The 26,414-nt window shown below is 34.6% G+C and overlaps 2 protein-coding genes and 1 non-coding gene across 3 annotated transcripts; all 3 read left to right on the forward strand.

The window, feature by feature from the left end:
* The first annotated feature begins 18,602 nt into the window (after positions 1 to 18,602).
* Positions 18,603 to 23,298, forward strand: LOC120086452 (protein WHAT'S THIS FACTOR 1 homolog, chloroplastic). The gene is made up of 2 exons (XM_039043115.1): positions 18,603 to 19,923; positions 23,166 to 23,298. The coding sequence occupies exon 1, from the start codon at positions 18,688 to 18,690 to the stop codon at positions 19,894 to 19,896; it is 1,209 nt and encodes a 402-aa protein (XP_038899043.1). The 5' UTR covers positions 18,603 to 18,687; the 3' UTR covers positions 19,897 to 19,923; positions 23,166 to 23,298.
* LOC120087435 lies at positions 20,024 to 20,138 on the forward strand. The gene has a single exon (XR_005484573.1). It is a non-coding gene; the product is annotated as a small nucleolar RNA snoR77 (small nucleolar RNA).
* Positions 23,299 to 23,467: 169 nt separating the features above from the next.
* LOC120086453 lies at positions 23,468 to 24,172 on the forward strand. Its single transcript, XM_039043116.1, has one exon. The coding sequence runs from the start codon at positions 23,500 to 23,502 to the stop codon at positions 23,962 to 23,964; it is 465 nt and encodes a 154-aa protein (XP_038899044.1). The 5' UTR covers positions 23,468 to 23,499; the 3' UTR covers positions 23,965 to 24,172.
* Positions 24,173 to 26,414: the final 2,242 nt, after the last annotated feature.

Raw genomic sequence — 26,414 nt, forward strand, 5'->3', positions numbered from 1 at the left:
ATTTTATTCACTTTGTCTGTAAAATATGTGATATTTTAGTTGCATTAACCACAAACCAATAAACTAACATCCAAAGTTATCATTGTAACTTAAACATGTATGTGGAGACATATAGTGGATCATGTTTAAGTGATAACCTAAATGGTCTGTAGTATATGGATAAGGCTGGGTATCTTATCCTAATAACACTACGAGTATGGCCCACTTTGTAGGTGTTATAATTATTGTAAAGTGCTACAAATGATCTAATCCTGATCATTCATGTATCACACATGCGAGTAGAGATACTCTATACAAAGGTGTTTGTATAAGACCGGACCACAAAATGTTTAGTCTCATTATATAACACCGTTCATAATAGAGACTTACATTTCACAAGGAAGACCACAGGTAACATGACCTGAATCCTAAGTGAGTTATGAACTCCTGCTTATGAGGGCGGTCCTTTGATTTGTATGGATGAGAGTTGCCAGATCGCCGACTCAACAAGCCTACCATTTTGGGGATTCGTCTGATTGGGGAGCTGGGAACCAACTACACAAGATGAAATTCACTCCTTCCCCGAAGCAGGGGTAAGTAGATAAATTGCTCCTTAAGGGCTGATTCCAGGTCTTGAACAATGTGGCACCACACCCTCTCTTAGATCGAGAGGGATTTAATCATAGTGGGACTATGATCTGTTATTCATTAGAGGGATCAGTGGTACTTAAGGAGTTAGATGTAATTATAGGGGGAAAACGGTAATTTGGCCCAACTGTACTTACGAGCAATTTTTGAAGGGTCATCATACTGTTGATTGGTTATATCCAATGGACACAAAAATATATATGCAGTGCGAAGAGTGCAGCTGTCAGTATTTAGTGGAGTGCCTAATAGTTAACGGATGTTGAATAATGTAATTAAATTGTTCAATTACTTATTCATGTACCGTTGGAGCTTCAAACTACAGGTCCATAAGGTCCCATTGGTAACTAAAAAAAAATTAGTTGAGAATCAGTTTTGGATTAATTTGAATTGTTCAAATTAATAAGAGGGACTTAATTATATATGATATGATTAAATTATTTCAATTATGTATGATATAATTGTCAAAATGTCTTTGATACATTATAGTTTAATTGTAGGAAATAAATATTTGAATTAGATTCAAATATATTTTCTATGAATGTGATTCATAGTTGTTCAATTTAATATAAATATGATTTATATTAAATGCCATAAAATAGAGAAAAAAACTATAGTTTATATTGTATGTGATACAATATTAAAATTATGGATTATATGTTATATTTGATATAACATATAATTTAATATAAATATAATATGATAAGTTAGTTATCATATTTATTTATATCATTTTATTATTATTTGAATAATAATTTTCCTCTTTTCTCTCCAACCACCTTAGTGGGTGGTTATTGTTTTTGTGGCAAGAGGAATAAAAGAAAGTTGGTTTCTCTTCTTCCTCGATGACTAAGATTGCAATTGGCTAAACGAATGAGAGTTGTAGAAAAGTTCTGTGTGTTTCTCAATCTTCTTCCTCCACACTCAAACTATCCATCCTAACCAAAATAGTCAGAGTGCACCACTTTTAAGTTCTCACCCTGATAATACCAAATGCTCATTGTGGTAGTGTCCCTATTACTGTTCGAGATATCTTGAAGAAGGTTTTCAAGAGTTGTTTTTTCTGTTTGAGGCTCGTGACTGTTCGAGAGAGTTTTACGTGAAGAAAGGTTCTTTAAGGATAATGTAACTTGAACCCTTTATTTCTTGTGAAAGCGTGTTGTAGTTTAACTTTAAATGCATATCTACTGTATGTTTACTCTAAATTATGTTTTCAATACTTAATGGAATTTGGATGATCCGCTTCTACTCAAGGATCTCTTCAATACGAGTTCCTTCAATTAGTATCAGAGCCAGGTTGTTGGTTTTTTATTCCAAATTCCATTCTTGTATTGAATTCGTTTACAGTACTTGTGAGTTTTATTATCTGCACTCTATTTATGTGATGAATGGTTGTGGATAATTTGTTGATGGATGTTTCGAGATAGAAATCTCTTTTTATGGCTTTCTATTTAATTTACAAAGTTGTATTGTAAAGGCCACTGCGTTTTTGAGCAATAAATTGCAATCGAGTCTGTATTTGTTTAACTTTTTGAGTCGCTCGTGAGGCTTCAGAAGAAGGGTTGCAGTGCGTTTTGATGGAGAAGACAAAACGGAGGTTGTCACATCATTGTAGCTAGAGCTAAACAATCAGAACTCTACACGATTGTGTAGCATTTGCTAAACGATCGCATAGCTAATGCTACGCGATCGTGTAGAGTTTGCTACACGATCGTGTTGTGTTGGCTGCATGATCGCATAGGTGCTTGAAGCTAGACGATCGCATGGTATATGACTGTCTCTTATACACATCTAGATGTGTATAAGAGACAGAGCTAATGCTACGCGATCGTGTAGAGTTTGCTACACGATCGTGTTGTGTTAGTTGCATGATCGTGTAGGCGCTCTCTTGGTAGACGATCGCGGGGTATTGGATACTTGATGCATCCTTGTGTTCAAAACGATCGTGTAGACTATCATGCTCATCGCATAGTCATTAGCTACACGATCGCGCAATATATGTTACTCGACGCATGGATGTTAACTACACGATCGCGTAGACTTTTATACTCATCGCATAGTCATAAGTTACGTCATCGCATATAAACGATCATCTATACTCGACGCCTCGCTACTCGATGATTAGGTGTTTACTACACGATCAGCTGCACGGGTTCTTTGTGGAGCGGTTCGAGGCAAGTGGTTCAAGACCCGGTTCACTTGTTCCGAACCGATGGACTCAATTTTGTATTAAATTAGCCTTTTATTTTCTTTTTTAGAGATGTTATATCCCAGTCCATCAACTTTAGTTTAAATATACATGTGATGTATGTTTATTTTATATGCCATAATGTATGCTACATAGTTTTAAAACCCACCATAAGTTATGCATTTATTTTCATGCATCATTTTATATTACAAATGTTATAATATATTAATATGCATGATTTAAATTACATAAAGCATGCTCATGCATCATATAATATAAGAGTTATAGTATATGTATGCATGTTGTACTCAGAAGTTTAGAGAGAATGATAATTCTTATTCACTTAATCAGGCTGAAGATACATATATATAGGTAATTAAGAAACCTTAATTTAGGAGATATGAAATTACAATAAAGGCCACCTAGTTAAATTTACAATATAAATACATATTAATAAAGACATATCATAACACTTCCCCTCAAGCTGGATCAAATATGTCAATCATGCCCAGCTTGTTGCACAAATAACTTATTCTTGTTCCGTTTACTGCTTTAGTAAGTAGATCTCCCAACTGATCACCAGTTTTCGCATATCCTATAGATATCAACCCTTCTTGTATTTTCTCACAAATAAAATGATATTCCACTTCAATATGTTTAGTTCATTCATCAGGATTGGATACAATATAAAGAGCTGCTTGATTATCACACCATAATTTAGTTGGCATAGTAACACTGAAGCCCATCTCAGACAAAAGATGATGTATTCACACTATTTCACACACAGATTGTGCCATCGCTCTATATTCTGACTCAGTACTCGAACGAGTGTTTCATACTTTTCCACAACACCAAGTTCCCTTTTACAAAAACACAATATCCAGAAGTTGATTTCCTATCTTCTCGAGATCCAACCTAATCAACATCTGAAAAACATTCAACTCTTGTATGACCATGATCTCTATATAAGATCACACGTCCAGGTGCAGCTTTCAGATAACAAAGGATTTGTTCAACTGCAACCCAATGATCCACAGTATGGGAAGACATAAACTAGCTAACAATACTCACAAAATAAGCAATGTCAGGTCGTGTCACTGTTAAATAGTTCAACTTCCCAACTAATCTTCTATATCTCTCTCAGGATCTTTAAACACTTCTCCTTCCTTTGTAAGTTGCAAATTTGGTATCATTGGAGTACTACATGGTTTGACTCCTAGTTTACTTGTCTCAGACAATAAATGAAGTACGTATTTCCGTTGAGATAGATAAATACCTTTCTTTCTTTTCATCACTTCAATACCCAAGAAATACTTTAATAATCCCAAATCTTTGGTATGAAATTGACCCTGGAGAAAAGTCTTGAGGGAGGATATACCTGATACATCATTTTCAGTGATAACGATATCATCAATATATACAACAAACAAAGTAATACCATTGTCAGATCGTCGATAGAATATAAAATGATCAGACGTGCTATTCTTCATACCAAAACATTTGAGTGCTTGACTAAACTTATCAAACCATGTACGAGGACTTTGTTTTAGTCCATGCAAGGATTTTCGTCGACATACCTTATTAGTTTCCCCCTGAGTAACAAACCCATGTGGTTGCTCCATATAGACTTCCTCTTGAAGATCACTGTGCAGAAAAGCATTCTTAATGTCAAGTTGATGCAAGGGCCAATTATAAGTATCAACTATTGAGATAAACAGTCGAATGAAAGTTAATTTAGCAACAGAAGAAAATGTGTCAGAATAATCAGTCCCATAAATCTGAGCATAACCTTTGGCAATCAAACGAGCTTTCAACCGAGCCACTGTCCCATTAGGATTAACCTTGATAGAAACACCCATTTACACCCAATAGCCTTATTTCCATCCGAACATGAAACTAGATCCCAAGTACCATTATCATTCGAAGCAGCATCTCCCCAATCATTGCACTACACCACCCAGTATGAGAGAAAGGCTCATTGATAGATTTAGGAATAGAAGTGGAATCAAGCAATGTAAGAAAAGAATAAGTAGGAGAAGACAATTGGTTATACGAAAAAAAACGAAGAAATAGGATAAGTACAAGTGCGTTTACCTTTTCGAAAGGCAATGGGAATATCATCACTCGGTCCCAAATCAGATGTCAAAGAAGCCAGTGGTGGAGGACATGGATCTGAAGGTGGCTGTGAAGGATGCCTGGAGTAGACTCGAATAATTGGGGGATCAGATGGAAGAGATATAGAGGGAGGTAAAGGAGAGGATGATGGAGAAAAAGTAACCTTGTGATAAAAAGATTGTCATCCTCCCTCGGACAGGGACTCAACGGTGATGGATTAAAGGGTATATCTTTGAAAAATGTAATATTTAGAGATACAAGATACCTGTTCAGAGTAGGACAATAACAACGATAATCCTTTTGAACATGTGAATAACCTAAGAAAATGCATTTCAAAGATTTTGGATCTAATTTAGTATGGTTTGGACGAATATCTCAAACAAAACAAACATAACCAAAGATCTTAGGAGCAATGAGAAATAAGGATTTTGTAAAAAAAAAAAAAAAAAAAAAAAAAAAAAAGTATGATAAGGAATCTCTCCATTTAGGACAGAGGAAGACATTCTACTAATCAAGAAGTAAGCAGTAGATACAACATCAGTCCAAAAATTCTTTAGAACATGCATTTGAAAGGATAAGGCATGGGTTGTTTCAAGGAGGTGTCTATTCTTTCTTTCAGGAACCCCACAAGAAGATTGATGAATAATGCCATGACAACACAGGTAAGATCCAAGTACGTGAGAGAAATATTCACCAATGTTGTCAGTTCGCAAGGTTTTAATAGCGACATTAAATTGATTTTGAATCTCAGCATGAAAAGCACAAAAATGAGACAACAACTCAGAACGATTTTTTATTAAATATAACCAAGTTACACAAGAATAATCATCAACAAAGGTAACAAAGTAACGAAAACCTGTTTAAGACATGACAGGACAAGGACCCCAAATATCAGAATGAATTAACTCAAAAGGAGCACTAGCTTGTTTATGAACCTTAGGACTAGAACTAAGACGATGAACTTTTGAAAACTGACACGAATCACTATTCAAAGACGATAAGGAACAAAATTCTGGATGTAGTTTCTTCAGAACAAACAATGATGGATGACCCAAATGACAATGAACATCAAACAGGGATATTACTCCAGGACAAGCTACAACTCTCGGTATTTGATTGTCGAAGATGTAAAGACCCCCTAACTCATGTCCTCTACCAATAATCTTCTTCGTCATACGATCCTGAAACAAGCAATAACCACGGAAAAAATGAGACAAAGCAATTAAGGTCACAAGTAAGTTGGCTAACATAAATTAAATTAAAGGAAAAATGAGGCAAATGTAAAACAGAGGACAAAGAAAGTGATGGATTGAGAGAAATGGTGTCAGATTCAAGGAAGAGGAGGTTGATCCATCTGCCAAGGTGACAAACAGAGATGAGAAAGGAGACTGAAGCATAGAAAATAGGTTAGAATTACCTGTCATATGGGCGGTGGCCCTAGAGTCTACAACCCATTTGGTAGATGATGTAAGAAGACATTCCGTATTACCTATCTCGGCAATGGTGGCAATAGGATTAGATGAAGAAGATGCCTGTAATGATTCCTGGAAAACTTTAAATTTAGCAAAGTCGTCAGCAGAGATGGTAATAGATTTTTCAGCCATATCACTGGTGGAAGCTATTTGAGCATGTAGAGATTGTTAATTCTTATACAACAATTTTCAACAATCATGTTTCATATGTTCTGGCTTACGACAATAGTGACATATGATCTCCGAAGAATCTGATTTTCGATTATTATAACTAGGTTTCTGAAAGTTGTTAGCCGTCCCTGAAGTACCACGGAAGGTATTATTATTCTTAGTCATAAGGGAACTGTTCGGTTGAGAAACATGCGAACTGGACTGATAACTCTCAATACGAAGAACACGACTGAAAACTTCCTCTAATGATAGAATTTTAGAGTTAGAAAGAATATGTATTTTAGCCATTCCAAACTCAGGGGAAGTCCATTAAAAAAATATCATAACAACCATCTTTTCTCGCTGAGCTTGTTGAACTTTAATATCAGGACTAAACGGCAATAGTAAAGCAAGTTCAGTAGTTGTTTTCTTAAGTCTCATAAAATAACTTGTAATAGATTCTGCTTTCTGTTCTGCTTGGAAGAATTGCATAGAGGCATCAAACATTCTATGAACATGTTCTTTTCTAGAGTATAGAAATTCTAAGAATTCTAAGAGTTCTTTCACAGAATCACAATGAAGATAAAGTTGAGCATCATCACGAAGCCAAGCTTTTTTCTTTTCATCTTTCGGTGGTTCCTCCATCACATGATCATCCATATCTATACTAAGCAAGTAAAACTGAATCATTCGATGCCAATCATAGTAATTTTATCCATTTAATTTGTGTTCAGTTATCTTTAATGCTAAGGGAATTACATTAGAGACGACCATATGCTTCACTTCATCCATTATGAGCTAATAAGTAATTTGTAGACCTCAGAAGAAACCAGAATCGAAATCAAAAGCAAACACAAGAGCAAAACTACTCCAAACTGAACAAGATAGCAATAAACCCTAGGCACAAATGAGTATTTTATCTCGATGAAACCAAATGTACAGAGTGATCAGAAACAACGAGCCGAGAAGAACCCAACTGGCCGAAGTGGAGACAAAGCTCCACATGCGGCTGTTTCCGGCGATGGACGACTGCAAATGTGGTCGAACGGTGACGGTACTTCTCCTGGGATGGGTGGTGAGATGAACAGCCACTCAAAACTTGATGACTCAACTCAAACCTAACCTTGTGAGAAGCGTAAACCTTAACGTAGCCATCGAACAAATATTCTAAACCCTAGATGGCTCTGATACCATGTACTCAGAAGTTTAGAGAGAATGATAATTCTTATTCACTTATTCAGGCTAAAGATACATATATAGGTAATTAAGAAACCCTAATCTAGGAGATATGAAATTACAATAAAAGACACCTAATTAAATTTACAATATAAATACATATTAATAAATGCATATCATAACACATGCATTATAGTATATCCATGCATCATTTATATTATAAGTGTTATATTATAAGGTTGAATGATTATATGGATTGTATGTTATAGCATAGTTCATTACTTAATTATATAAAAGTTATAAATTAGTAATGAATGAACATTGCATGAAGCATGACATTACCTTAGGTTAAATTATAAATGTTATAATTAACTTATGTATGTCTTTCATGTAATGATTGGTTTTAATTGTTTCATTTCTTATAATTGTTATAATAAATGAAATTAGAATTAAAATCAATAATAAAGAGTTGCATGCAAACCTTAGGCGTTAATAATTTTTTAAAATTGTTTTAACATTTGATTGAGATAGACCTAAGATCACATTTCTAATGAGCATAGAAATCTAAGTTTAATATTTTAAATCGATTTAATAGGATTAAATTTATTCCTAATAAAAGATTAAATATGTAACAAATGTATCTATAAGGGACCTTTTGTCTAAGACTTGTTCTGGCTAGGCTGGGGTACTTAAGTTGATAGAAACGTCGCACCCCTTACCTGGGTACCTACCTGGAAAGGTGAATTAGATAGATTTGTAACATGCAAGCAAATTTGATGAATGTTTGTGAAAGAGTTTGTCACGAAGTTGGAGAAACAAATTAATTGGCAAGAATTACGCTAGTTGGAGAAACACGATCAATATGATTTTGATCATCGATGACTTGCATTTCGTCCTAATGGAGGAGAGTCCTCCCATTCTACCTCCTATAACTCCTCAAAATGTTCGGGAAGCATATGAGCACTGAAAAAGGGAAAATGAAAAGACCCGAGAGTATATCTTGACAAGCCTTAACGAAGTCTTAGCCAAGAACCATGAGTCCATGCTCACCGTGCATGAGATCATGGAGTCCTTGAAGGGAATGTTTAGACAACCGTCAGCACAGCTCAGGCACGACGGTCTCAAATACATCTTCAATGTCTGCATGCAAGAGAGGGCATCTGTTCGGGAACACATTCTCAACATGATGATCCACTTCAACGTGGCAAAGATGAATGGGTCAAGCATCGATGAGGCCAGCCAGGTTAGTATCATTTTGGAATCTTTACCAGAAAACTTCCTACATTTCTGTTTTGGAGCCACTAACCATGTTTGTTCTTCATTTCAGGGAATTAGTTCCTGGCGGCAACTTGATGTTGGAGAGATGACAATGCGAGTTGGAATCGGGCACATTGTCTCAGTTGTGACAGTAGGAGGTCTCCGGTTAACGTAACAAAACAAATTTCTCATTCTGAATGATGTATATGTTATTCCTGATTTAAAAAGAAACTTAGTTTCTATAAAGTGTCTTTTAGAACACAACTATCAATTAAACTTTTCTTTTAATAAAGTGTTTCTTACAAAGAATGGTGTTGATATATGTTCTGCTAAACTGGAAAATAATTTATATGTGCTAAGGCCGTTAGCAAAAAATGCCCTCAATAACATAAAGATGTTTAAAACTGTTGTAACTCAAAATAAACGACTTAGAATTCCTCTTAAGGAAAATGCTCAATTTTAGTACTTAAGACTAGGACACATTAATCTCAATAGGATTGAGAGATTGGTGAAGAATGGACTTCTAAGTGAGTTAAAAGAAAATTCTTTACCTGTGTGTGAGTCATGTCTTGAAGACAAAATGACTAAAAGGCCTTTTACTGGAAAAGGTTATAGGGCCAAAGGACCTCTAGAGCTAGTGCATTCAGACCTTTGTGATCTGATGAATGTAAAAGCCAGGGGAGGTTATGAATATTTCATCATTTTCACTGATGGTTATTCAAGATATAAGTGTGTCTATCTAATGCAACATAAGTCTAAATCTTTTGAAAACTTCAAAGAATTCAAGGCTGAAGTTGAGAACACATTAAATAGAACGATTAAAACATTTCGATCTGATCGAGGTGGAGAGTTTATGAATTTAACATTCCAGAACTATATGATAGATCGTGAAATTGTATCCCAACTCTCAACACCTGGTACACCTCAGCAAAATGATGTATCAGAAAGGAGAAATCGAACCCTGTTGGACATGGTTCGGTCTATGATGAGTTATGCTTTCTTACCTTACTCGTTTTGGCATTATGTAGTAGAGATTACAGCATATATCTTGAATTGTGTTCCCTCCAAGAGTGTTGCCAGAACACCTTTGGAGTTATGGAATGATCATAAAGCTAGTTTACATCATTTTAGAATATGGGGTTGTCCAACATATGTGCTTGAGGCTAATCCTAAGAAATTGGAACCACGTTTGAGGTTATGCCTACTTGTAGGCTACCCCAAGGGGACGAGAGGTGATTATTTCTTTGATCCTAAAGAAAACAAAGTATTTGTATTGACAAATGCTACTTTTCTTAAGGAAAACCACATAAGGGAGCACAGACCTAGAAGCAAAATTGTGTTGAATGAGATTTCCAAAGAAACTACTGAATCTTTTACAAGAGTTGTTAAAGAACCTAGTACCTCAACAAAAGTTGCTGAATAGGTTCATTTAGTAGGTAGAACCTCATTGTAGTGGGAGGCTTACGAACCCACCTATTCGCTATATGGGTTTAACTGAAATCTTAGCCATGGTAGCTGATGGCGAGGTTGAGGATCCATTGTCTTACAAGAAGGCAATGGAGGACGTTGCCAGAGATGAATGAATCAAAGCCATGGATCTCGAAATAGAGTCCATATACTTCAATTTAGTATGGGATCTTATAGATCAACCTGATGGGGTTAAACCTATAGGTTGTAAATGGATCTACAAGAGGAAAGAGGGTCCTGATGGGATGGTGCAAATCTTCAAGGCTAGACTGATGGCAAAGGGTTATACCCAGGTAGAGGGAGTCGACTATGAAGAGACTTTCTCGCCTGTTGCCATGTTGAAGTCTATCTGGATCCTCCTATCCATTACCTCATATTATGACTATGAGATATGGTAAATGGATGTCAAGACTGCTTTTTCTAAATGGAAATCTTGAGGAGACTATTTATATGGTGCAGCCTGAGGGATTCATAATCTAAGGTCAAGAGCAAAAGGTTTGCAAGCTTAATCGGTCCATTTGTGAACTGAAACAAGCATCTCGATCTTGGACATAAGGTTTGATACTGCGATCGAATCTTATGGCTTTGATCAAAATGTTGATGAGCTTTGTGTATACAAGAAAATCATCAACAGTTCAGTAGTTTTTCTAGTGTGTGTATATAGATGATATCCTACTGGGAATGATGTAGGTTTACTGACTACAGTTAAGAACTGACTAGTGACCCAATTCCAAATGAAAGATTTAGAAGATGCTCAGTTTATTCTGCGTATTTAAATCTTTCGAGATCGAAAGAACAAAATGTTAGCGCTGTCTCAGGTGTCGTATATGACAAGATACTTGTCATGTATTCGATGCAGAACTCCAAAAGGGGCGTATTGCCTTTTAGGCACGAAGTTACATTGTTTAAGAAATAGTGTCCTAAGACACCTCAAGAGGTTGGGGATATGAGACAGATCCCCTATGCATCTACCATGGGCAGTTTGATGTATGTGATGTTATGTACTAGACCTGACATCTACTACATAGTAGAGATAGTCGGTAGATATCAATCTAATCTAGGATTAGATCACTGGACAGCCGTTAAGAACATCCTCAAGTATCTACGAGAACGAGGGACTACGTGCTTATGTATGGTTCTAAGGATTTGATCCTTACGAGATACACGGACTTTGATTTTAAGATTGGTAGGGATTCTAGGAGATCCACATCAGGATTAATGTTCATTCTTAACGGAGGGGTAGTAGTATGGCGAAGCACCAAGCAGGGGTACATCGTGGACTCCACTATGGGGGCTGAGTATGTAGCGCTTGTGAAGCCGCTAAGGAAGCCATTTGCCTTAGGAAATTCTTGATTGATCTGGAAGTTGTTCCAACATGTCAAAGCCCACCACACTTTCTTGTGATAATAGTGGTGTTATGGCTAATTCCCGAGAGCCTAGAAGTTATAAGTGTGACAAGCACATAGAGCGAAAGTATCATCTCATTCAAGAGATTGTGCATCGAGGGGATGTGATTGTCACGAAGATAGCTTCGGAGCACAACGTTGTTGATCTGTTTATGAAGGCCCTCACGACTACAATGTTTAAGGGTCACTTGTAGAGTATGGGTCTATGAGATAGACCACAGCTGGACTAAGGCAAATGGGAGATGTTGTACTGGGCGTCTTATGCCCTAGTTTATTGTTTTTTGTACTTATATTTTATTATATTGTACACTCCACTAGCTTTAGAGCAAGTGGGAGATTGTTAGAGTTGATGCCCTAAATCTCGTAGGGTCCTATAGTTTGTGGACTTTGTATGAAAAAAACTTTTATGTAATTAATAATATATGATATTTTATTCACTTTGTCTATAAAATATGTGATATTTTAGTTTCATTAACCACAGACTAATAAACTAACATCAATGTTATCATTGTAACTTAAACATGTATGTAGAGACATACAGGTAGATCATGTTTAAGTGATAACCTAAATTGTCTGTAGTATATGGATAAGGTTGGATACCTTATCATAGTAACACTACGAGTATGGTCTGCTTTGTAGGTGTTACAATTGTTGTAAAGCGCTACAAATGATCTGATCCTAATCATTCATGTATTAGACATGTGAGCGGGGATACTCTATACAAAATAGTTTGTATAAGACCAGACCACGAAATGTATAGTCTCGTTATATAACACCATTCATAATATAGACTTACATTTCACAAGGATGACCATAGGTAACATGAACTGAATCCTAAATGAGTTGTGAACTCTTGCCTATGAGAGGCGGTGCTTTAATTTGTTGGGTGAGAGTGGCCAGATTGTTAACTCAACAAGCCTACCATTTTGGGGATTCGTGTAATTGGAGAGTTAGGAACACAGTTACACAAGATGGAATTCACTCATTCCCCGAAGTAGGGGTAAGTAGATAAATTGCTTCCTTAAGGGCTGATTCTAGGTCTTAAACAATGTGGCTCCACACCCTCTCCTACCTCAGAGGAATTTAGTTATAGTGAGACTATGATCTATTGTTCATTAGAGAGATCAATGGTACTTAAGGGGTTAGATGTACTTATAGAGCAAAATGGTAATTTGGCCCAACTGTACTTACGAGCAATTTGTGAAGGTCATCATACTGTTGATTGGATGGTGCAAAGAGTGCAAAGAGTGCAACAGTCAATCTTTAGTAGAGTACCCGACAGTTAATGGATGGTGAATAATGTAATTAAAGAGTTCGATTAATTATTCATGTACAATTGGAGTTTCAAGCTACAGATCCATAAGATCCCATTGGTAGCTCAAAAGGAATTAGTTGAGAATCAGTTTTGGGTTAATTTGAATTGTTTAAATTAATAAGAGGGTTTTAATCATATATGATATGATTAAATTATTTCAATTATATATGATATAATTATCATAATGTATTTGATACATTATAGTTTAATGGGAGGAAATGAATATTTGAATGAGATTCAAATATATTTTCTATGAATGTTATTCATAGTTGTTAAACATAATATAAATATGATTTATATTAAATGCCATAAAATAGAGAAAAAAAACTATATTGTATGTGATACAATATTAAAACTATAGGTTATATGTTATATTTGATATAACATATAATTTAATATAAATATAATATGATAAGTTAGTTATCATATTTATTTATATTATTTTATTATTATTTGAATAATAACTTCCCTCTTTTCTCTCCAACCACCTTGATGAGTGGTTATTGTTTTTGTGGCAAGAGGAATAAAAGAAAGTTGTTTTCTCTTCTTCCTCGATAACAAACATTGCAATTAGCTAAATGATTGAGAGTTACAGAAAAGTTCTGTGTGTTCCTCAATCTTCTTCTTCCACACTCAAACTATCCCTCTAACCAAAATAGATATCTTGAAGAAGGTCATTAAGAGTTGTTGTTTCTGTTCGAGGCTCATGACTGTTCGAGGGAGTTTTACGTGAAGAAAGGTTCTTCAAGGGTAATGTATTTTGAACCCTTTATTTCTTGTGAAAGCATGTTGTAGTTTAAATTTAAATGCATATCTACTGTATGTTTATTGTAAATTATGTTTTCAATAATTAATGAAATTTAAACGATCCGCTTCCGCTCAAGGATCTCTTCAATACGAGTTCCTTCAATAAGACTGTTGATTATTAAAATATGTTGTAGGATTGTTGATTATATAAATAGTAGTATTTTGTCCATTAAATGAGTATTAAGAATATTTTGAAAAGTATGCATGTAGTTGAAAAGTATGTAGAAAATAACAGAAAATCATAAAATGGTGATTTTTTTTTCTAAAACATTTTCGAGCAAGAATTAGTAAAACATGGAGTTTTGTTCTTTGATGATCCTCCAAATTTGGAGGAATTGAAAGTAGATTTGTTGAAGAAATGTGGTGACTTTTATTGGCTGCTAAAATGATGGGAAAGAGCTCTTAATTAAAAGTGGAACTGTTGATGAAATGTGATGATTTCATTGGTTGCTAAGATGATGGGGAAATTCTATTAAAAAATTAGGAAAAATATAGAACACCAATACGAAGAAGAAAAAGATAACGATAAAATTCATGAAGAAAAATTAGGAATAAAAAATTTTGATTTCTCTTTGATTTCTTATTTTATTTAACCTATACTTGCAAGAAATGTAGTAGGTTAATCGTTGTTCTTTACTAAAAAAAAGAAAAAAGAAAAATTGCAATCCATATTTTATTCAAACAAAGATGTGTAGAATATTAAATAAAGAAATTTCAAAACAAAAATAGTAATTATAAAAGTAGATTATTCAGAGTGAAAAACTTCAACAGATACTCCAGGCGTATGAACTCAACTCTGCATCTTAAAGATAGATATATGAACTCAGACAAAATAACTATCCAGCACAAATACAAATATATGAACTCCAGCCATCATATCTCAACTCAGTGTCCTAAACAACCCCTTTGATTTTTTTTTTTTTATAAAAAAACTAGAACTTCTTCTTCGTAACAGAACCCAACCCTACCACCACCCCTAACATCTCTTTTTCACCAACTACTCTACACTATTTATCGCTGGCCACCACTCTGCCTCGTTGTCACTTACCTTCGTTGCCATCAGTCCCCATATGTCCAACCACTAGTCGTCACTTCTCTCTCTTTCTTTTCTCTCCTTATCAATTGATTGTTTAGGGTAAATATAGAATAAAAAATAATTAAAAATCTAGATTTAAAGTTTTTTCCATATTTACAAAATATCAAATATTAAATTCATATTCAAATTACAAAATAGCTTATTCAAATAACACACATACAAAATAATATATTCAAATTGTCACCCTTTCAAAATTATTAGCAATCAAGGAAACTCTGGGGAATTTGTATAAATGGGCCAAAATTTGAGGCCCACTTAAAATTTGGCCCACCTTTAAAGAACGCTCGAAAATTGACCTCCAAATGATGTTGATTGCATGTGAAATTTCCGTTTAAGACCCCAAAACACTCGCTATCATGCATGCAACCTAAATTCTTGTGCATTTCTCTCGTTTTGGATTTATTCCTATCGGTTTTTCTCTCATTCTTCATCGAACAAAAATCAACCATTTTAAATTTTCATTTTCAATCCAACTCCCTCATTCCTTTCACTTCACCTTCTTTCCTCTTTCTCAAATTTCTATATTTCTCTCTCCCGCGTCTTCTTCCACTCGGTAACTTGCATCCATCTGATTTGGTAAATTAACCTATACCATTAAACGCCAACAACACCATCAACTATGCGGTTGCTCCTTTCTCCATTTGTAAAGGCAATTACTCGCTTGCTTCTTTCTACACCTCCAAAAGTTAAGGTAACACTGGTACAAATTGTAGTTAGGTTTTTGCTTTCGTTTGATATCATAAATATAATCGTTTGTAGGTTTAAAGTTTAGGAAGAAATGAAAACAAGTACAAAAAGGAAAAAGGAAGAGGAAGAAAGGAGAGAAAGAAGGGAAAGGAAGAAAGGAGAGAAATAAGGGAGAGGAAAAATGGAGAGAAATAATGAGAGGAATAAATGAGACAATAAGAGGAAAAAGCAAGAGTTCAAAACAAGAGTTTGAAGCGAGTGTTTTATAGAATGCAGTATAATGTGTTTTTTGTTCCTTTTTTTCTCTAATTCCTTTTTTTTACCTACAGTTATGAATGACTAATATGAAGATTGTTATAGTTGTTTTCCTGGATAGGCTACGAGCCTATCATCTCACATTAGGATCGCAAATAAGATAATCAAAGAAAAACTTACAGGGGAGAAACTTTGATTATTTTGGAGGTCTGTGTTTGGAAAATTCGTAGATATGGACATAGTCTTCAACAGCCCGCTAGTCCAACATATTTTGTTAAGGAAGAAGGAAAGTGGTACGCCTGATTCTATGAGCTTTGACTTGGACGGGAAGATTACTGAATCTTCAAAGAAAAATTTCCTATTGTTGACGGGATTGTGGCGGTCGCCTACAAAACTGGTTCGTAGTGCTAAAGTGATGGAATTACTACGATGAAGTATTTACATAATTTAATGACGATGGAAGTGCATCCTACCAAGTTTGAAGAATGTTATAAGGTGTTAGAGTTAAAAAATGACTTGGATGTAATGAAGTTAGTCTAGTATATTATTATGAGTTGGGGTTGATGGGAAAAGACAAGGTTAAAAGTAGCATTGATAAATTTTTGCTGGATGACATGAAGGATCTCGAATACTTCAACAACTTAAATTGGGGACATATTTTGTGGGAGAGAACTTTCAACAGTCTGAAAAAAAACATTAAAGGACAAGATCAGCTTGTACAAGAAGAGGGTGAGAACTAATAAAAATTACATGCTGAAGTACAATCTACCCAGATTTCTTCACGCGTTCTAGGTATCAATTCTCACATTTTCTTTATCATAAAATGTCCAATGAATTCTCATTATTTTTAAATAAACTAAAATGGTTTTATAGGTTTGGGCATATGAGATTATATCCACTATTGTTGGGAAAGCTGCAATCCGACTTAACAATAATGCAATGTCTTGATTTCTAAAGTGATCATGCTTTCATTCATTGTCCAACAAGTTATTGTAGAAATATATCTTCAACTCCCTTGTGGTGAGTAACAAACACATTTTCACATTGTAGACAATTGTTTTTATATTTAACATTGTTTACAATATGTTTGTCATGTAGTTGGTGATCACCCTGTATATTACAATGCCTGATGTGGAGAGGTAATTTAGGGATACTCAAGTTGTCGAACAACCCCTAATGTCTTCCATGTTCTAATCAATCTTGTTCACAAAATTCTCATTACGGCCCCTTTCTGGCCATGAGTATACAACTCCTATGGATTCATGCTGTCATCTCTCATCGAGACCATTGATGGAAAAGTATCCGACTAATTATTAATATCAGCCACAAGCGTTGGTCTGTGTTCTGCCTCTATATCATCAAATTTGCCACTTGATGGATTTTCTCAACACTTATGAATATTGACGGTTTGTTACGATCCAACTCCAAAAGTAGAAATTTAACATCATTGTCGTTCATCAAATATACTGGAGGACATTCACAATCCAATTTATATTTCATCCTCATTATCAAGGTGAGCTTTGAAAAATTAATTTTCATAAGGCCAAACAATCGATCTTTCAATTCTCTATACTTTAATGTCATAGGCACTAGGATACCCTTCAAACATCCTCCATTATAACATTGTTCATTGTCATCCATGACCCTCCATTTCGAATAAACATTTGCTTCTCATCCATCCTTCAATAATACACAAGTGAGTAATATTAAAATTTTGGATTTTGTTAAACTCTCGTTAGTCATCTCGTTTCTATCTCTCATTTCTTCCTCTCGTTAACAAGTTTCTCACTCTCGTTCATTTTTTCTCATTTATATTTTTGACACCATTTTCTCTTTCTCTCGTTGGACTAGCCTCACTCTCGTTTCTTCCTCTCGCCTATCTATAGTTATCATACTACCTCACAAATAAACTATTCCTATCACCTACCACGACTCATACGATTTAAATAAATGAGAAACAACACAGTGAATGTGTATATTTACTTGGAATCTGAAACTACTTGTATATGTTGATTCAACAACGATTATAGCATTACAATATTTGTATTTTTAGGAAACTTTGCAGCTGAATGCTTATGGGTTTTTTTTAGAGAGAATGGATGGATGATAGATGAAATATCAGTTTTATATTTTGTTATGTTAATGAAATTTAGCTTGCACAAGACTTTTCTTTAAATTGATTTGAAAGAATTGTGGGTATGTTAGTTCTTTTTCCGAAATATTGGGAAACTCATACAATGAACATTAATTACATGAAAATTGGTGGTAAATTTATATTTGGTAAAAAGAAACAAAAGGAAAGAAAATAAAGCGAGAGGAATGAGGGAGTCGGACAAAAAATTAAAATGTAAAACAGTTTATCTCTGTCTTATGAAGAATGAGAAGAAAAAAACGAGAGGAATGAGTCCAAAACGAGAGAATCTGAGTTGTACGCATGCTAGCAACCATTTTGGAGTCTAAACGAGCTAGCGTTTTAGAGTCTAAACGAATATTTCATACGTAATTGACATCATCAAGAGACTAATTTATGAGTCTAGGCCAAATTTTGAGTAGGCTTCCCATTTTGGCCCATCCATACAAATTTCCCTTTCAAATTTGAGTCAAGCCCTTGCGAGTTGCGAAAGCTAGCCGTCGCCAACCCAACAACAATAGCTCGCTTTCTGGTTGGAGGTATGCTCTCCACGCCCCATACACTCTTCTCATGTCTGCGCAGCTTCAAATCTGCTCATCCGTCTCTCCTAAGCCAAGAAATCGTCTTCCAGATCAGACACATTTCGAGTTTGAAGGTAATTTGGCGCAAGGATTACAGATTGGACGAAGCAATCGAAAACGACAAGCGGTACAAGCTATGCGCGCGGGTTGTGAGGGAGGTTCTCAACGAACCAGGGCAGGTGATTCCACTTCGATATCTAGAAAAACGACGACAGAGATTGCGTCTCAATGTGTCAGTCAAGATGTTTATGAGTTGCAATCCAGGTTTGTTCGAAACTTACTATGATAGAATCAAACCTAAATCTGAACCCGTTTTGTTCTTACGCGCTAGCGATCGACTTAGGGGGTTTCTTGAAGAAGAGAAGAGGATTACGATGGAAAACGAAGGGTTGATCGTTTCGAAATTGTGTAAGTTATTGATGATATCGAAGGATAAAATGCTTAGTGTTGATAAATTAGTGCATGTTAAGAGGGAATTCGGGTTTCCGAATGATTTTTTGGTCAACTTGGTGCCGAAGTACCCTGAATATTTTCAGATTGTTGGGAGTCCGGGAGAGGGAAAATCGTTTCTTCAATTGGTTTCTCGAAACCCTGATTTTGCGAAATCAGTGATTGAGAGAAGAGCTGAAGATGAATCCATATCAACCGGCATTCGTATTCGGCCTAATTTCAACTACAAGCTTCCTCCTGGATTCATCTTAAGAAAGGAAATGAGAGAATGGGTTAGAGATTGGTTAGAACTAGATTACATATCGCCATACGAAGACGTGTCCCATTTGGCTCAATCATCGCCGGAGATGGAGAAGAGAACAGTCGGAGTTTTTCACGAGCTGCTATCACTTTCATTGTTCAAGAGGATTCCAGTGCCGACATTGGGGAAATTTAGTGATGAGTACCGTTTTTCGAATGCATTTTCCAGTGTATTCACCAGGCATTCTGGGATATTCTATTTGTCATTGAAAGGTGGGATTGAGAATGCGATGCTTCGAGAGGCATACGAGGGTAGCCAGTTGATTGATCGTGACCCATTGCTTGAAATAAAAGATAAGTTCGTGGAGTTGTTGGAACAAGGATGGAGGGAGAGAGCTGAGCAGCGAAGGCAACGGGCAAAACAACTCAGGAAGGACATGGACTTCATGGCTGCAAGGACTGTTCACTTGAAGGGCTGAGTTTTGCGATGAGGATGACCTTTCCAGGTAAATAGATTTTGGGAAATTTTCATTTTTAATCATATTGATCTCTAAACTTCTAATTTAATCGAGTCGAATCATCAACTTGAATAAGTTGTGAAATTATGGACTGAAAAAAAAGAGGGTACCTCTTAGTTCTGCTCAAGCTTAACTAATTTGCTTTTACTCTTCTGATTTGCTGAGATTTCCTTTGAAGCTGGTCTAGTAAGCTCAAGTACATTTGTTTTTCAGTTCTTTTTTTGTTTCCTTTTTCTTTTCAAAAAAAAAAAAAAAAAAAAAAAGAAAAATGGCTGTCTGATTGCACAGATTAGAATTGTAGTTTGTAATTCAATTCAACCTTTATGATGTTGTCCATTGACATTGTTCTGTGGAAGTCTGACAATCTTTATGATTTGGTAGAAAGTTTAACTATAAAATTTTGTGAAGCCACTGTTTGCCTATGCTTATGTTACTCTTAATGCCGGAAATTCAACAACTTTTATTTTTACATGCCACGTTCTCATTGATATAATTATGACAATTTAATGTATGCACGAGTCTGTTTACCAAGAATGTCAATGAAAATTAGATTGGTCAAAAAATAAGTGGGATTTACTTAATGGCAAAGGATTAGGAGTAAGGAGCTAAGTTCCTGTTGTGTATATGGGGGCATTCTGCATTGATGTTAATATTTTTTATACTCGAAATTCTATCTTTCTTTTTCTTTTAAAGAGTATATTACTTGATGACCATGAGAACATAATTGAAGCTATGGTGAAGTAAAATTACAAATTTATGACTCGAACCCCATAAGCATGCCTTTCAGAGTCGAGGACAATTTTGGTGTTAGGAAAAGTAGTATATCAATTGGAATAGGCTAACATAATCTGCCAAAATTTAGTGGCTAATTAACAGCTGATAAAGGTGCTCTCGAATCTAATTGTTTGCTTGTCTTTTACACATTGTACATGGGGACAAGTAGCTTTTACGGTTCTTTGGGACAAGTAGCTTTTATGGTTCTTTGGGTGGAGCAGAATAACAAAGTGTTTAGAGGGTTGGGGAGGGATCCTACTGATATTTTGCCTCTTATCAAATTTTATGTTTCCCTCTATGCTTCAATTTCAAAGACTTTAGGGATCGTTTGGATTGCAAATATTCTTTTATAGGTATGGATATTAAATGTCTGGAATTTAAATATCTAGATTTTAAATGTCTAGGATAATTAATATTAGTGTTCGGATTTGTAGAATAATTAATGTCTGAAAGTTAAATGAATGTGTTTGATTTACCAATTATATATATAGAAATTAAAATTGAATAATTATTTAATCAAATATGAGAACAAGTAAAAATAATATAATTAATAATAAAATTTTATATTAAATAGTTAAGATAACATAAAATATCAATGATAAATGCATTAGTTGGAATTTATTAAGTCTGATAATATATTTATATTTAATAATTAATTAAATTTAATAATAATGATTAATTGATATTAGTTTATTAATTAATCAGACTTTTTTCATCTCTAGGTATAAAAATCCCACAAGTATGGAGGGTATTAAAAAACTCATGTCCCCATGTCAGATGGGTTAAAGTTCCCTGGATAATAATATCTTGGGTTTTAAAAAGTGAAATCTCGTGAAACAAACACATATATTGAATGTTTGTCTGGTATCCCATGGCAATATCTATGAAACAAACAGGCCTTTGGTGACTATTCTATAGGAATTATTTTGTATAGTTGGAGCTCCTTTCTTTAGAGTGCTCCCTTCTTTTGTGGGCTTGATTTTTTTATTATTTTTTTTTTGTCCTTGTATTTTTTTTCTTGATGAAAGTTATTTTCGTGAAACAAAGATTAGACTTGAGGCTGAGAGTTGTACTAAGAAGCAAATTTGTGAGAGAGATCCACTTTAAAGGTCTCCATATCTCTAAGGATACTCAATCTCATCAAAACATCCTTTAATCAAAAGCAACTATCGTGCCATTCATTTCAGTTGCCATTAACATTCAAGAGGGGTAAGATAGGCTGGTGGAGGCTAGTAGGGTTTCAAGCACTCAGTTCCTCTATTTTAGCAAGCATTTCTTACAAGCTCATAATATATTACCTTGTTAATTGTCATAGTAGTACTCAAGGTGTGGTTCATGTCATGGTTTTTGAATGGCATCTAACTTCTCAGTTCTCCCTAATAACTATTATTGTTTTTGAGAAGAAATTGTTCCAACTTGATGTATAGTTCAACCATCATGGGTTGGCCTAGTGGTCAGTAAGGGCGATAGGTTTAATAAAAGACTTAGATGGGAGTAAAATTCCACAGTGGCCACCTACCTAGGATTTAATATCCTTGAGACCCAAATGTTGTAGGGAGGAAGGTTGTTCCGTGAGATTAGTCAAGGTGTGTGCAAGATGGTCTAGACACTCACGAATATATAAAAAAATGTAAAATTTTGACGTGTAGTTCATGGGCAGAATTAATCATCTGTTCATACATGAGAGAACTTCCTTTAGGGAATATTTCTGAATTGATGTAATTCCAACGTGTAGTTCCACAATGACAATCAGCAAATGTATTGTCCGCCAATGAGTGTAAAATATTGAAAATTTCTAGGTTCCTTCATGATCGCTCTAAGATGAAATGCACACATTTCCATTTCATTAGTGCAACTTTTGGAATAACATCCAGTCTCGAGGAAATCATCCTATGTAGAAGCTCTTCTAAGTGCTAAATGGTCTGTAAGGGACTTGCAGTGCCCTAAACCATTCATCATGGAAGGTGGTATAGACCATTGTATCTATATTTGAGCTCATATACACAGTTTTGTGGATTATTGATTCAGAAATGTTCTCATCATAATTCATGCCTATTATTTATGATATAATTGACCATATGTGAAGTACATGATCAATCAGGTAGGATTTAGTCTACCAAATAGTCTAGTATCTATGGAATGACTTTTTCCACATCTTTTGCATGTTGTATATGCTTCTTGATGAGGTGAACACTTCAAGTGAACTTTTCACCATTGTATTCAAGATAATCTAGTATTGTTCATGTTACAAGTGATGCAGGGGGAAAAAGGTTTAAGTTTTCACTGGATGGAAAATCTTCTCATCTGAGTTCTAAGAAGAAATTTCTTAAATTACATCTCCAACCGTACAAAATGGAGACCTGTTTTTATATGTGAAATTCATTCACCCTTTGAAGCATTAAAATAAGTACTTTCTTTTCTCTGAGAGTTCATCTTGGTTATTTCGTATATTGCAGGAACGATCGAACTCAACAAGAATGTGAAGTTTATTCACTCATGAGGTTTAATTCAACTCTTGTGTGCCACCTAACAAACTGGTCTCAAAATGAATGAGGCCATAACAAAATACCAACCAAACAGAACCTAAAACCTCATTCTTTGGTAACATACTTCACTCCCACAGAAAAAGAAAGGGGAAAAAAAAACAAGTTGCAAACAAATACTGACCCAAGGATCTTATGAATTTTGGACTCTATAAATACCATAGGTATCAGTCTGCAGAAGCCAGAAAGCCTTCCTGGGTTCCTTGTATTCTTGCGCTGACAAGGAAAAGCTAGCTAGTCTGCTCGAATGGGGAGATTCAAGATCCTTATATTTTCAGTAACGTTGTTTTTGGCTCTGATTACTGACACAGAGGGTCAATGGCAGCCACCAGATGTTGCTCCTCGACCACTCTGCGCCTCCCAGATCGCGCTAGCAAACTATGCTTGTGCAATGCTGCCTTACTCCACTGTCCTGCCACCTCCACCTCCATCACTATCACTCTCTGATAACCATGAAAGCCAAGGCTCTCCCAACCAGAGACACCGACACACACATCAGCACGGACACCACCACGGACACCAGCAGAAGATCCCACTATCGCCAATGGAGGAGAATTGTTGCAAGTGGGTGCAGCAGTTGGATAGTGAATGTATATGCGGGCTGTTGTCCCGGTTGCCTGCATTCCTAGAGAGGCCTCAACATAACTTTTCTGTTACTGTTGGTGGTTCGTGTGATGCTACATACTCGTGCGGAGGAGGAATCAAAATCTAAGCAACATTTTTCTGGTCATTCTTGAGTTAAAAGTGTGATTCAGTCACTTTTCATGTTTCTCAGTGTTGGATTTTCCTGTCTGTGCTGTATGGGTGTCATATGATTATTGACTACTATTAAGAACTCTTCATAATTGCTATTATCTTCTTCTTTGTCCGGATGGATCATGGTATAAAAATACTTCCAAATATGAATTAAAACAGTTTCATAATGGTCTTCTTAAAAGCTCTTGGACAATCATACGATATGAAACGCATGTTCGGAGATCTTGCAAAATTAAAGATAACCAGTAAGGTATTAAATCTTAGACTTATCTACTCTTCAATTATTCTCACAATGATCATTCTCACAAAACAAAATTCAGAGTGTTGTCTTTGCTTGTTTCGATTTTAGGTCGTAATGCTCCACTAGTGCCATGTTGATCTTATAAGAACTTTATGAAGATATTCTTTGTATGACTTTACTCTTTGAACACTCTTGGTTAAAAAGATCCACTTACATTACAACAAGTTTCTTTTTATAGGTAACACCACAAGATCCTTGAGGTGATTTCACCTTATTCATTTTATCAACTTTAAAACTTTGCATTGGATGGTGGAAGTTGATCGTAGAATCCTTTAATACTTGGAGAAAAATGGTAGCCACCTACGTCCTACGGATTTTTTTGACACCCAAATGTTGTATGATTAGGCGGGTTGTCCCATGAGATTAGTTAAGTTGCGTGTAAGCTAACTCAGATACGCACAGATATTAGAAAAAAATAAACAAAAACATTTATAATCACTATTATAATCATTTGTCATTGGACATCTCCATTATTTTTGGTGGTTCTAAGAGATTTATGGTAGGGGTGTACATAGGTTGGATTGGGTTAAAGGTGTTTTTAGGATCAACCTGAAAATTCGGGTTGGTTGGGTTGACAACCCAAATAAAGTCTCCAACCCAACCCAACCCTTAAAATTCGGGGTTATAACTTATTCTTTTTTTTTAATTAAAAATATGTAAATTTATATACAAGACATGACTAATAACTAAAATCTTATAAATTTCAAATGCTAAATACCAAATATCTATGATATATATTGTAAACTTTCAACAAAGACAAATATCATAATAATTTTTTAAAAAAAAAATATTGAAAATTTACAAAATAATCAAACTTTAAACAAAGAGAAATATATAATTAATATATATAAAATTAGGATTGGGTTGGGTCAACCCAAATTTTTATTTAGCCAACCCACGACCCAACCCAACCCAACCAAAATAGAAAAAGTTTAATCTAACCTAACCCAAGAATAAAACTGACCCAACCCAATCTTTATATTTTGGATTGGATAGTCTGGGTTGTTTGAGTTATTGGGTTATTTGAACAACCTTAATTTATGGAGGGAGTTAGTATTTTCTTGAAAAAGAACAATGGAGGAATTGACCAAAAATTTTCATTTCGACTTGCTCCATTTGTTCAATAAGACGTGTCATTGTCAGCTCAATGTTTTTCTCCAATAGCAACATTTTTTTTTTCTTTTATCTCTTTCAAACCTAACATTCTCAAGAAATGGATTAATTTTCATCTAAAAAATTTAAAATATGTTGAAGTGATTGTAATATTATTTACCGTACCCAACAAGTAAGATCTAAACGGTTCATAATGTCCAAATTTCTTTTATTTTGGCTTGTAAGGCTCCTCCATTGGACAAACCAATTTTTTTTTTCCATACATAACTCAATGTGAGATTTTTTTAGCTACTTTCTATGTATTCTATCAAGAAAATTTGTTTGTGTTTCCTTTAAAATCATATTCAATATTTTTTTAAAAAATAGTTGTGATGTGACAGATGACTGTTTTTTATTCCAAATTTAACTAATATTTCAAAAGTATTTCCAAGAAAATTTAAGATAAAACAAAGAAATTATTAATAAAACATTTAACTTCTTATTGTTATCCATTGAAATTTTAGCTATTTTCATGTAACTTCTAGTGAGATTCGTCTTATTAATTTATTAAATATTAATTTACATCCTTAAATTTTAGGTTGTATCAATTTAAACCTCAAACTAATAGTTATATTAATTTAAACTCTAAAATTTTCACAAGTTTATCAATTTAAACTTTGAAGTTTCATAAGAGTATTAATTTAAATCTCCTATTATGTTTTATTTAGATATACTTATGAAAGTTTAGGATTTAAATTGATACACTTGTGAAACTTCAATATTTAAATTGATACAAGTTTGGAGTTTAAATTAATACAACTATTAGATTAGAATTTAAATTGATACAACCCAAAATTGGGTATAAATTGATATTTGCTCCTATTATTATTATTTTTTTTTTTAAAAAAAAATCAATGAGAATAATAGAATTTCTAATATCTCAATCAAAAATATGATTGAATCAGGTGAACTATACTAAAGTTGGTTTATTTATCATAAATGTCTTATTTTGG

Source organism: Benincasa hispida, chromosome 9 (genome assembly GCF_009727055.1).
Source record: "Benincasa hispida cultivar B227 chromosome 9, ASM972705v1, whole genome shotgun sequence".
NCBI lineage: Eukaryota > Viridiplantae > Streptophyta > Magnoliopsida > Cucurbitales > Cucurbitaceae > Benincasa > Benincasa hispida.

Excerpts from the sequence above, each read along its gene's own strand:
- LOC120086452 (XM_039043115.1), top strand. The coding sequence starts at position 18,688 with ATGCTCTCCACGCCCCATACACTCTTCTCATGTCTGCGCAGCTTCAAA.
- LOC120086453 (XM_039043116.1), top strand. The coding sequence starts at position 23,500 with ATGGGGAGATTCAAGATCCTTATATTTTCAGTAACGTTGTTTTTGGCT.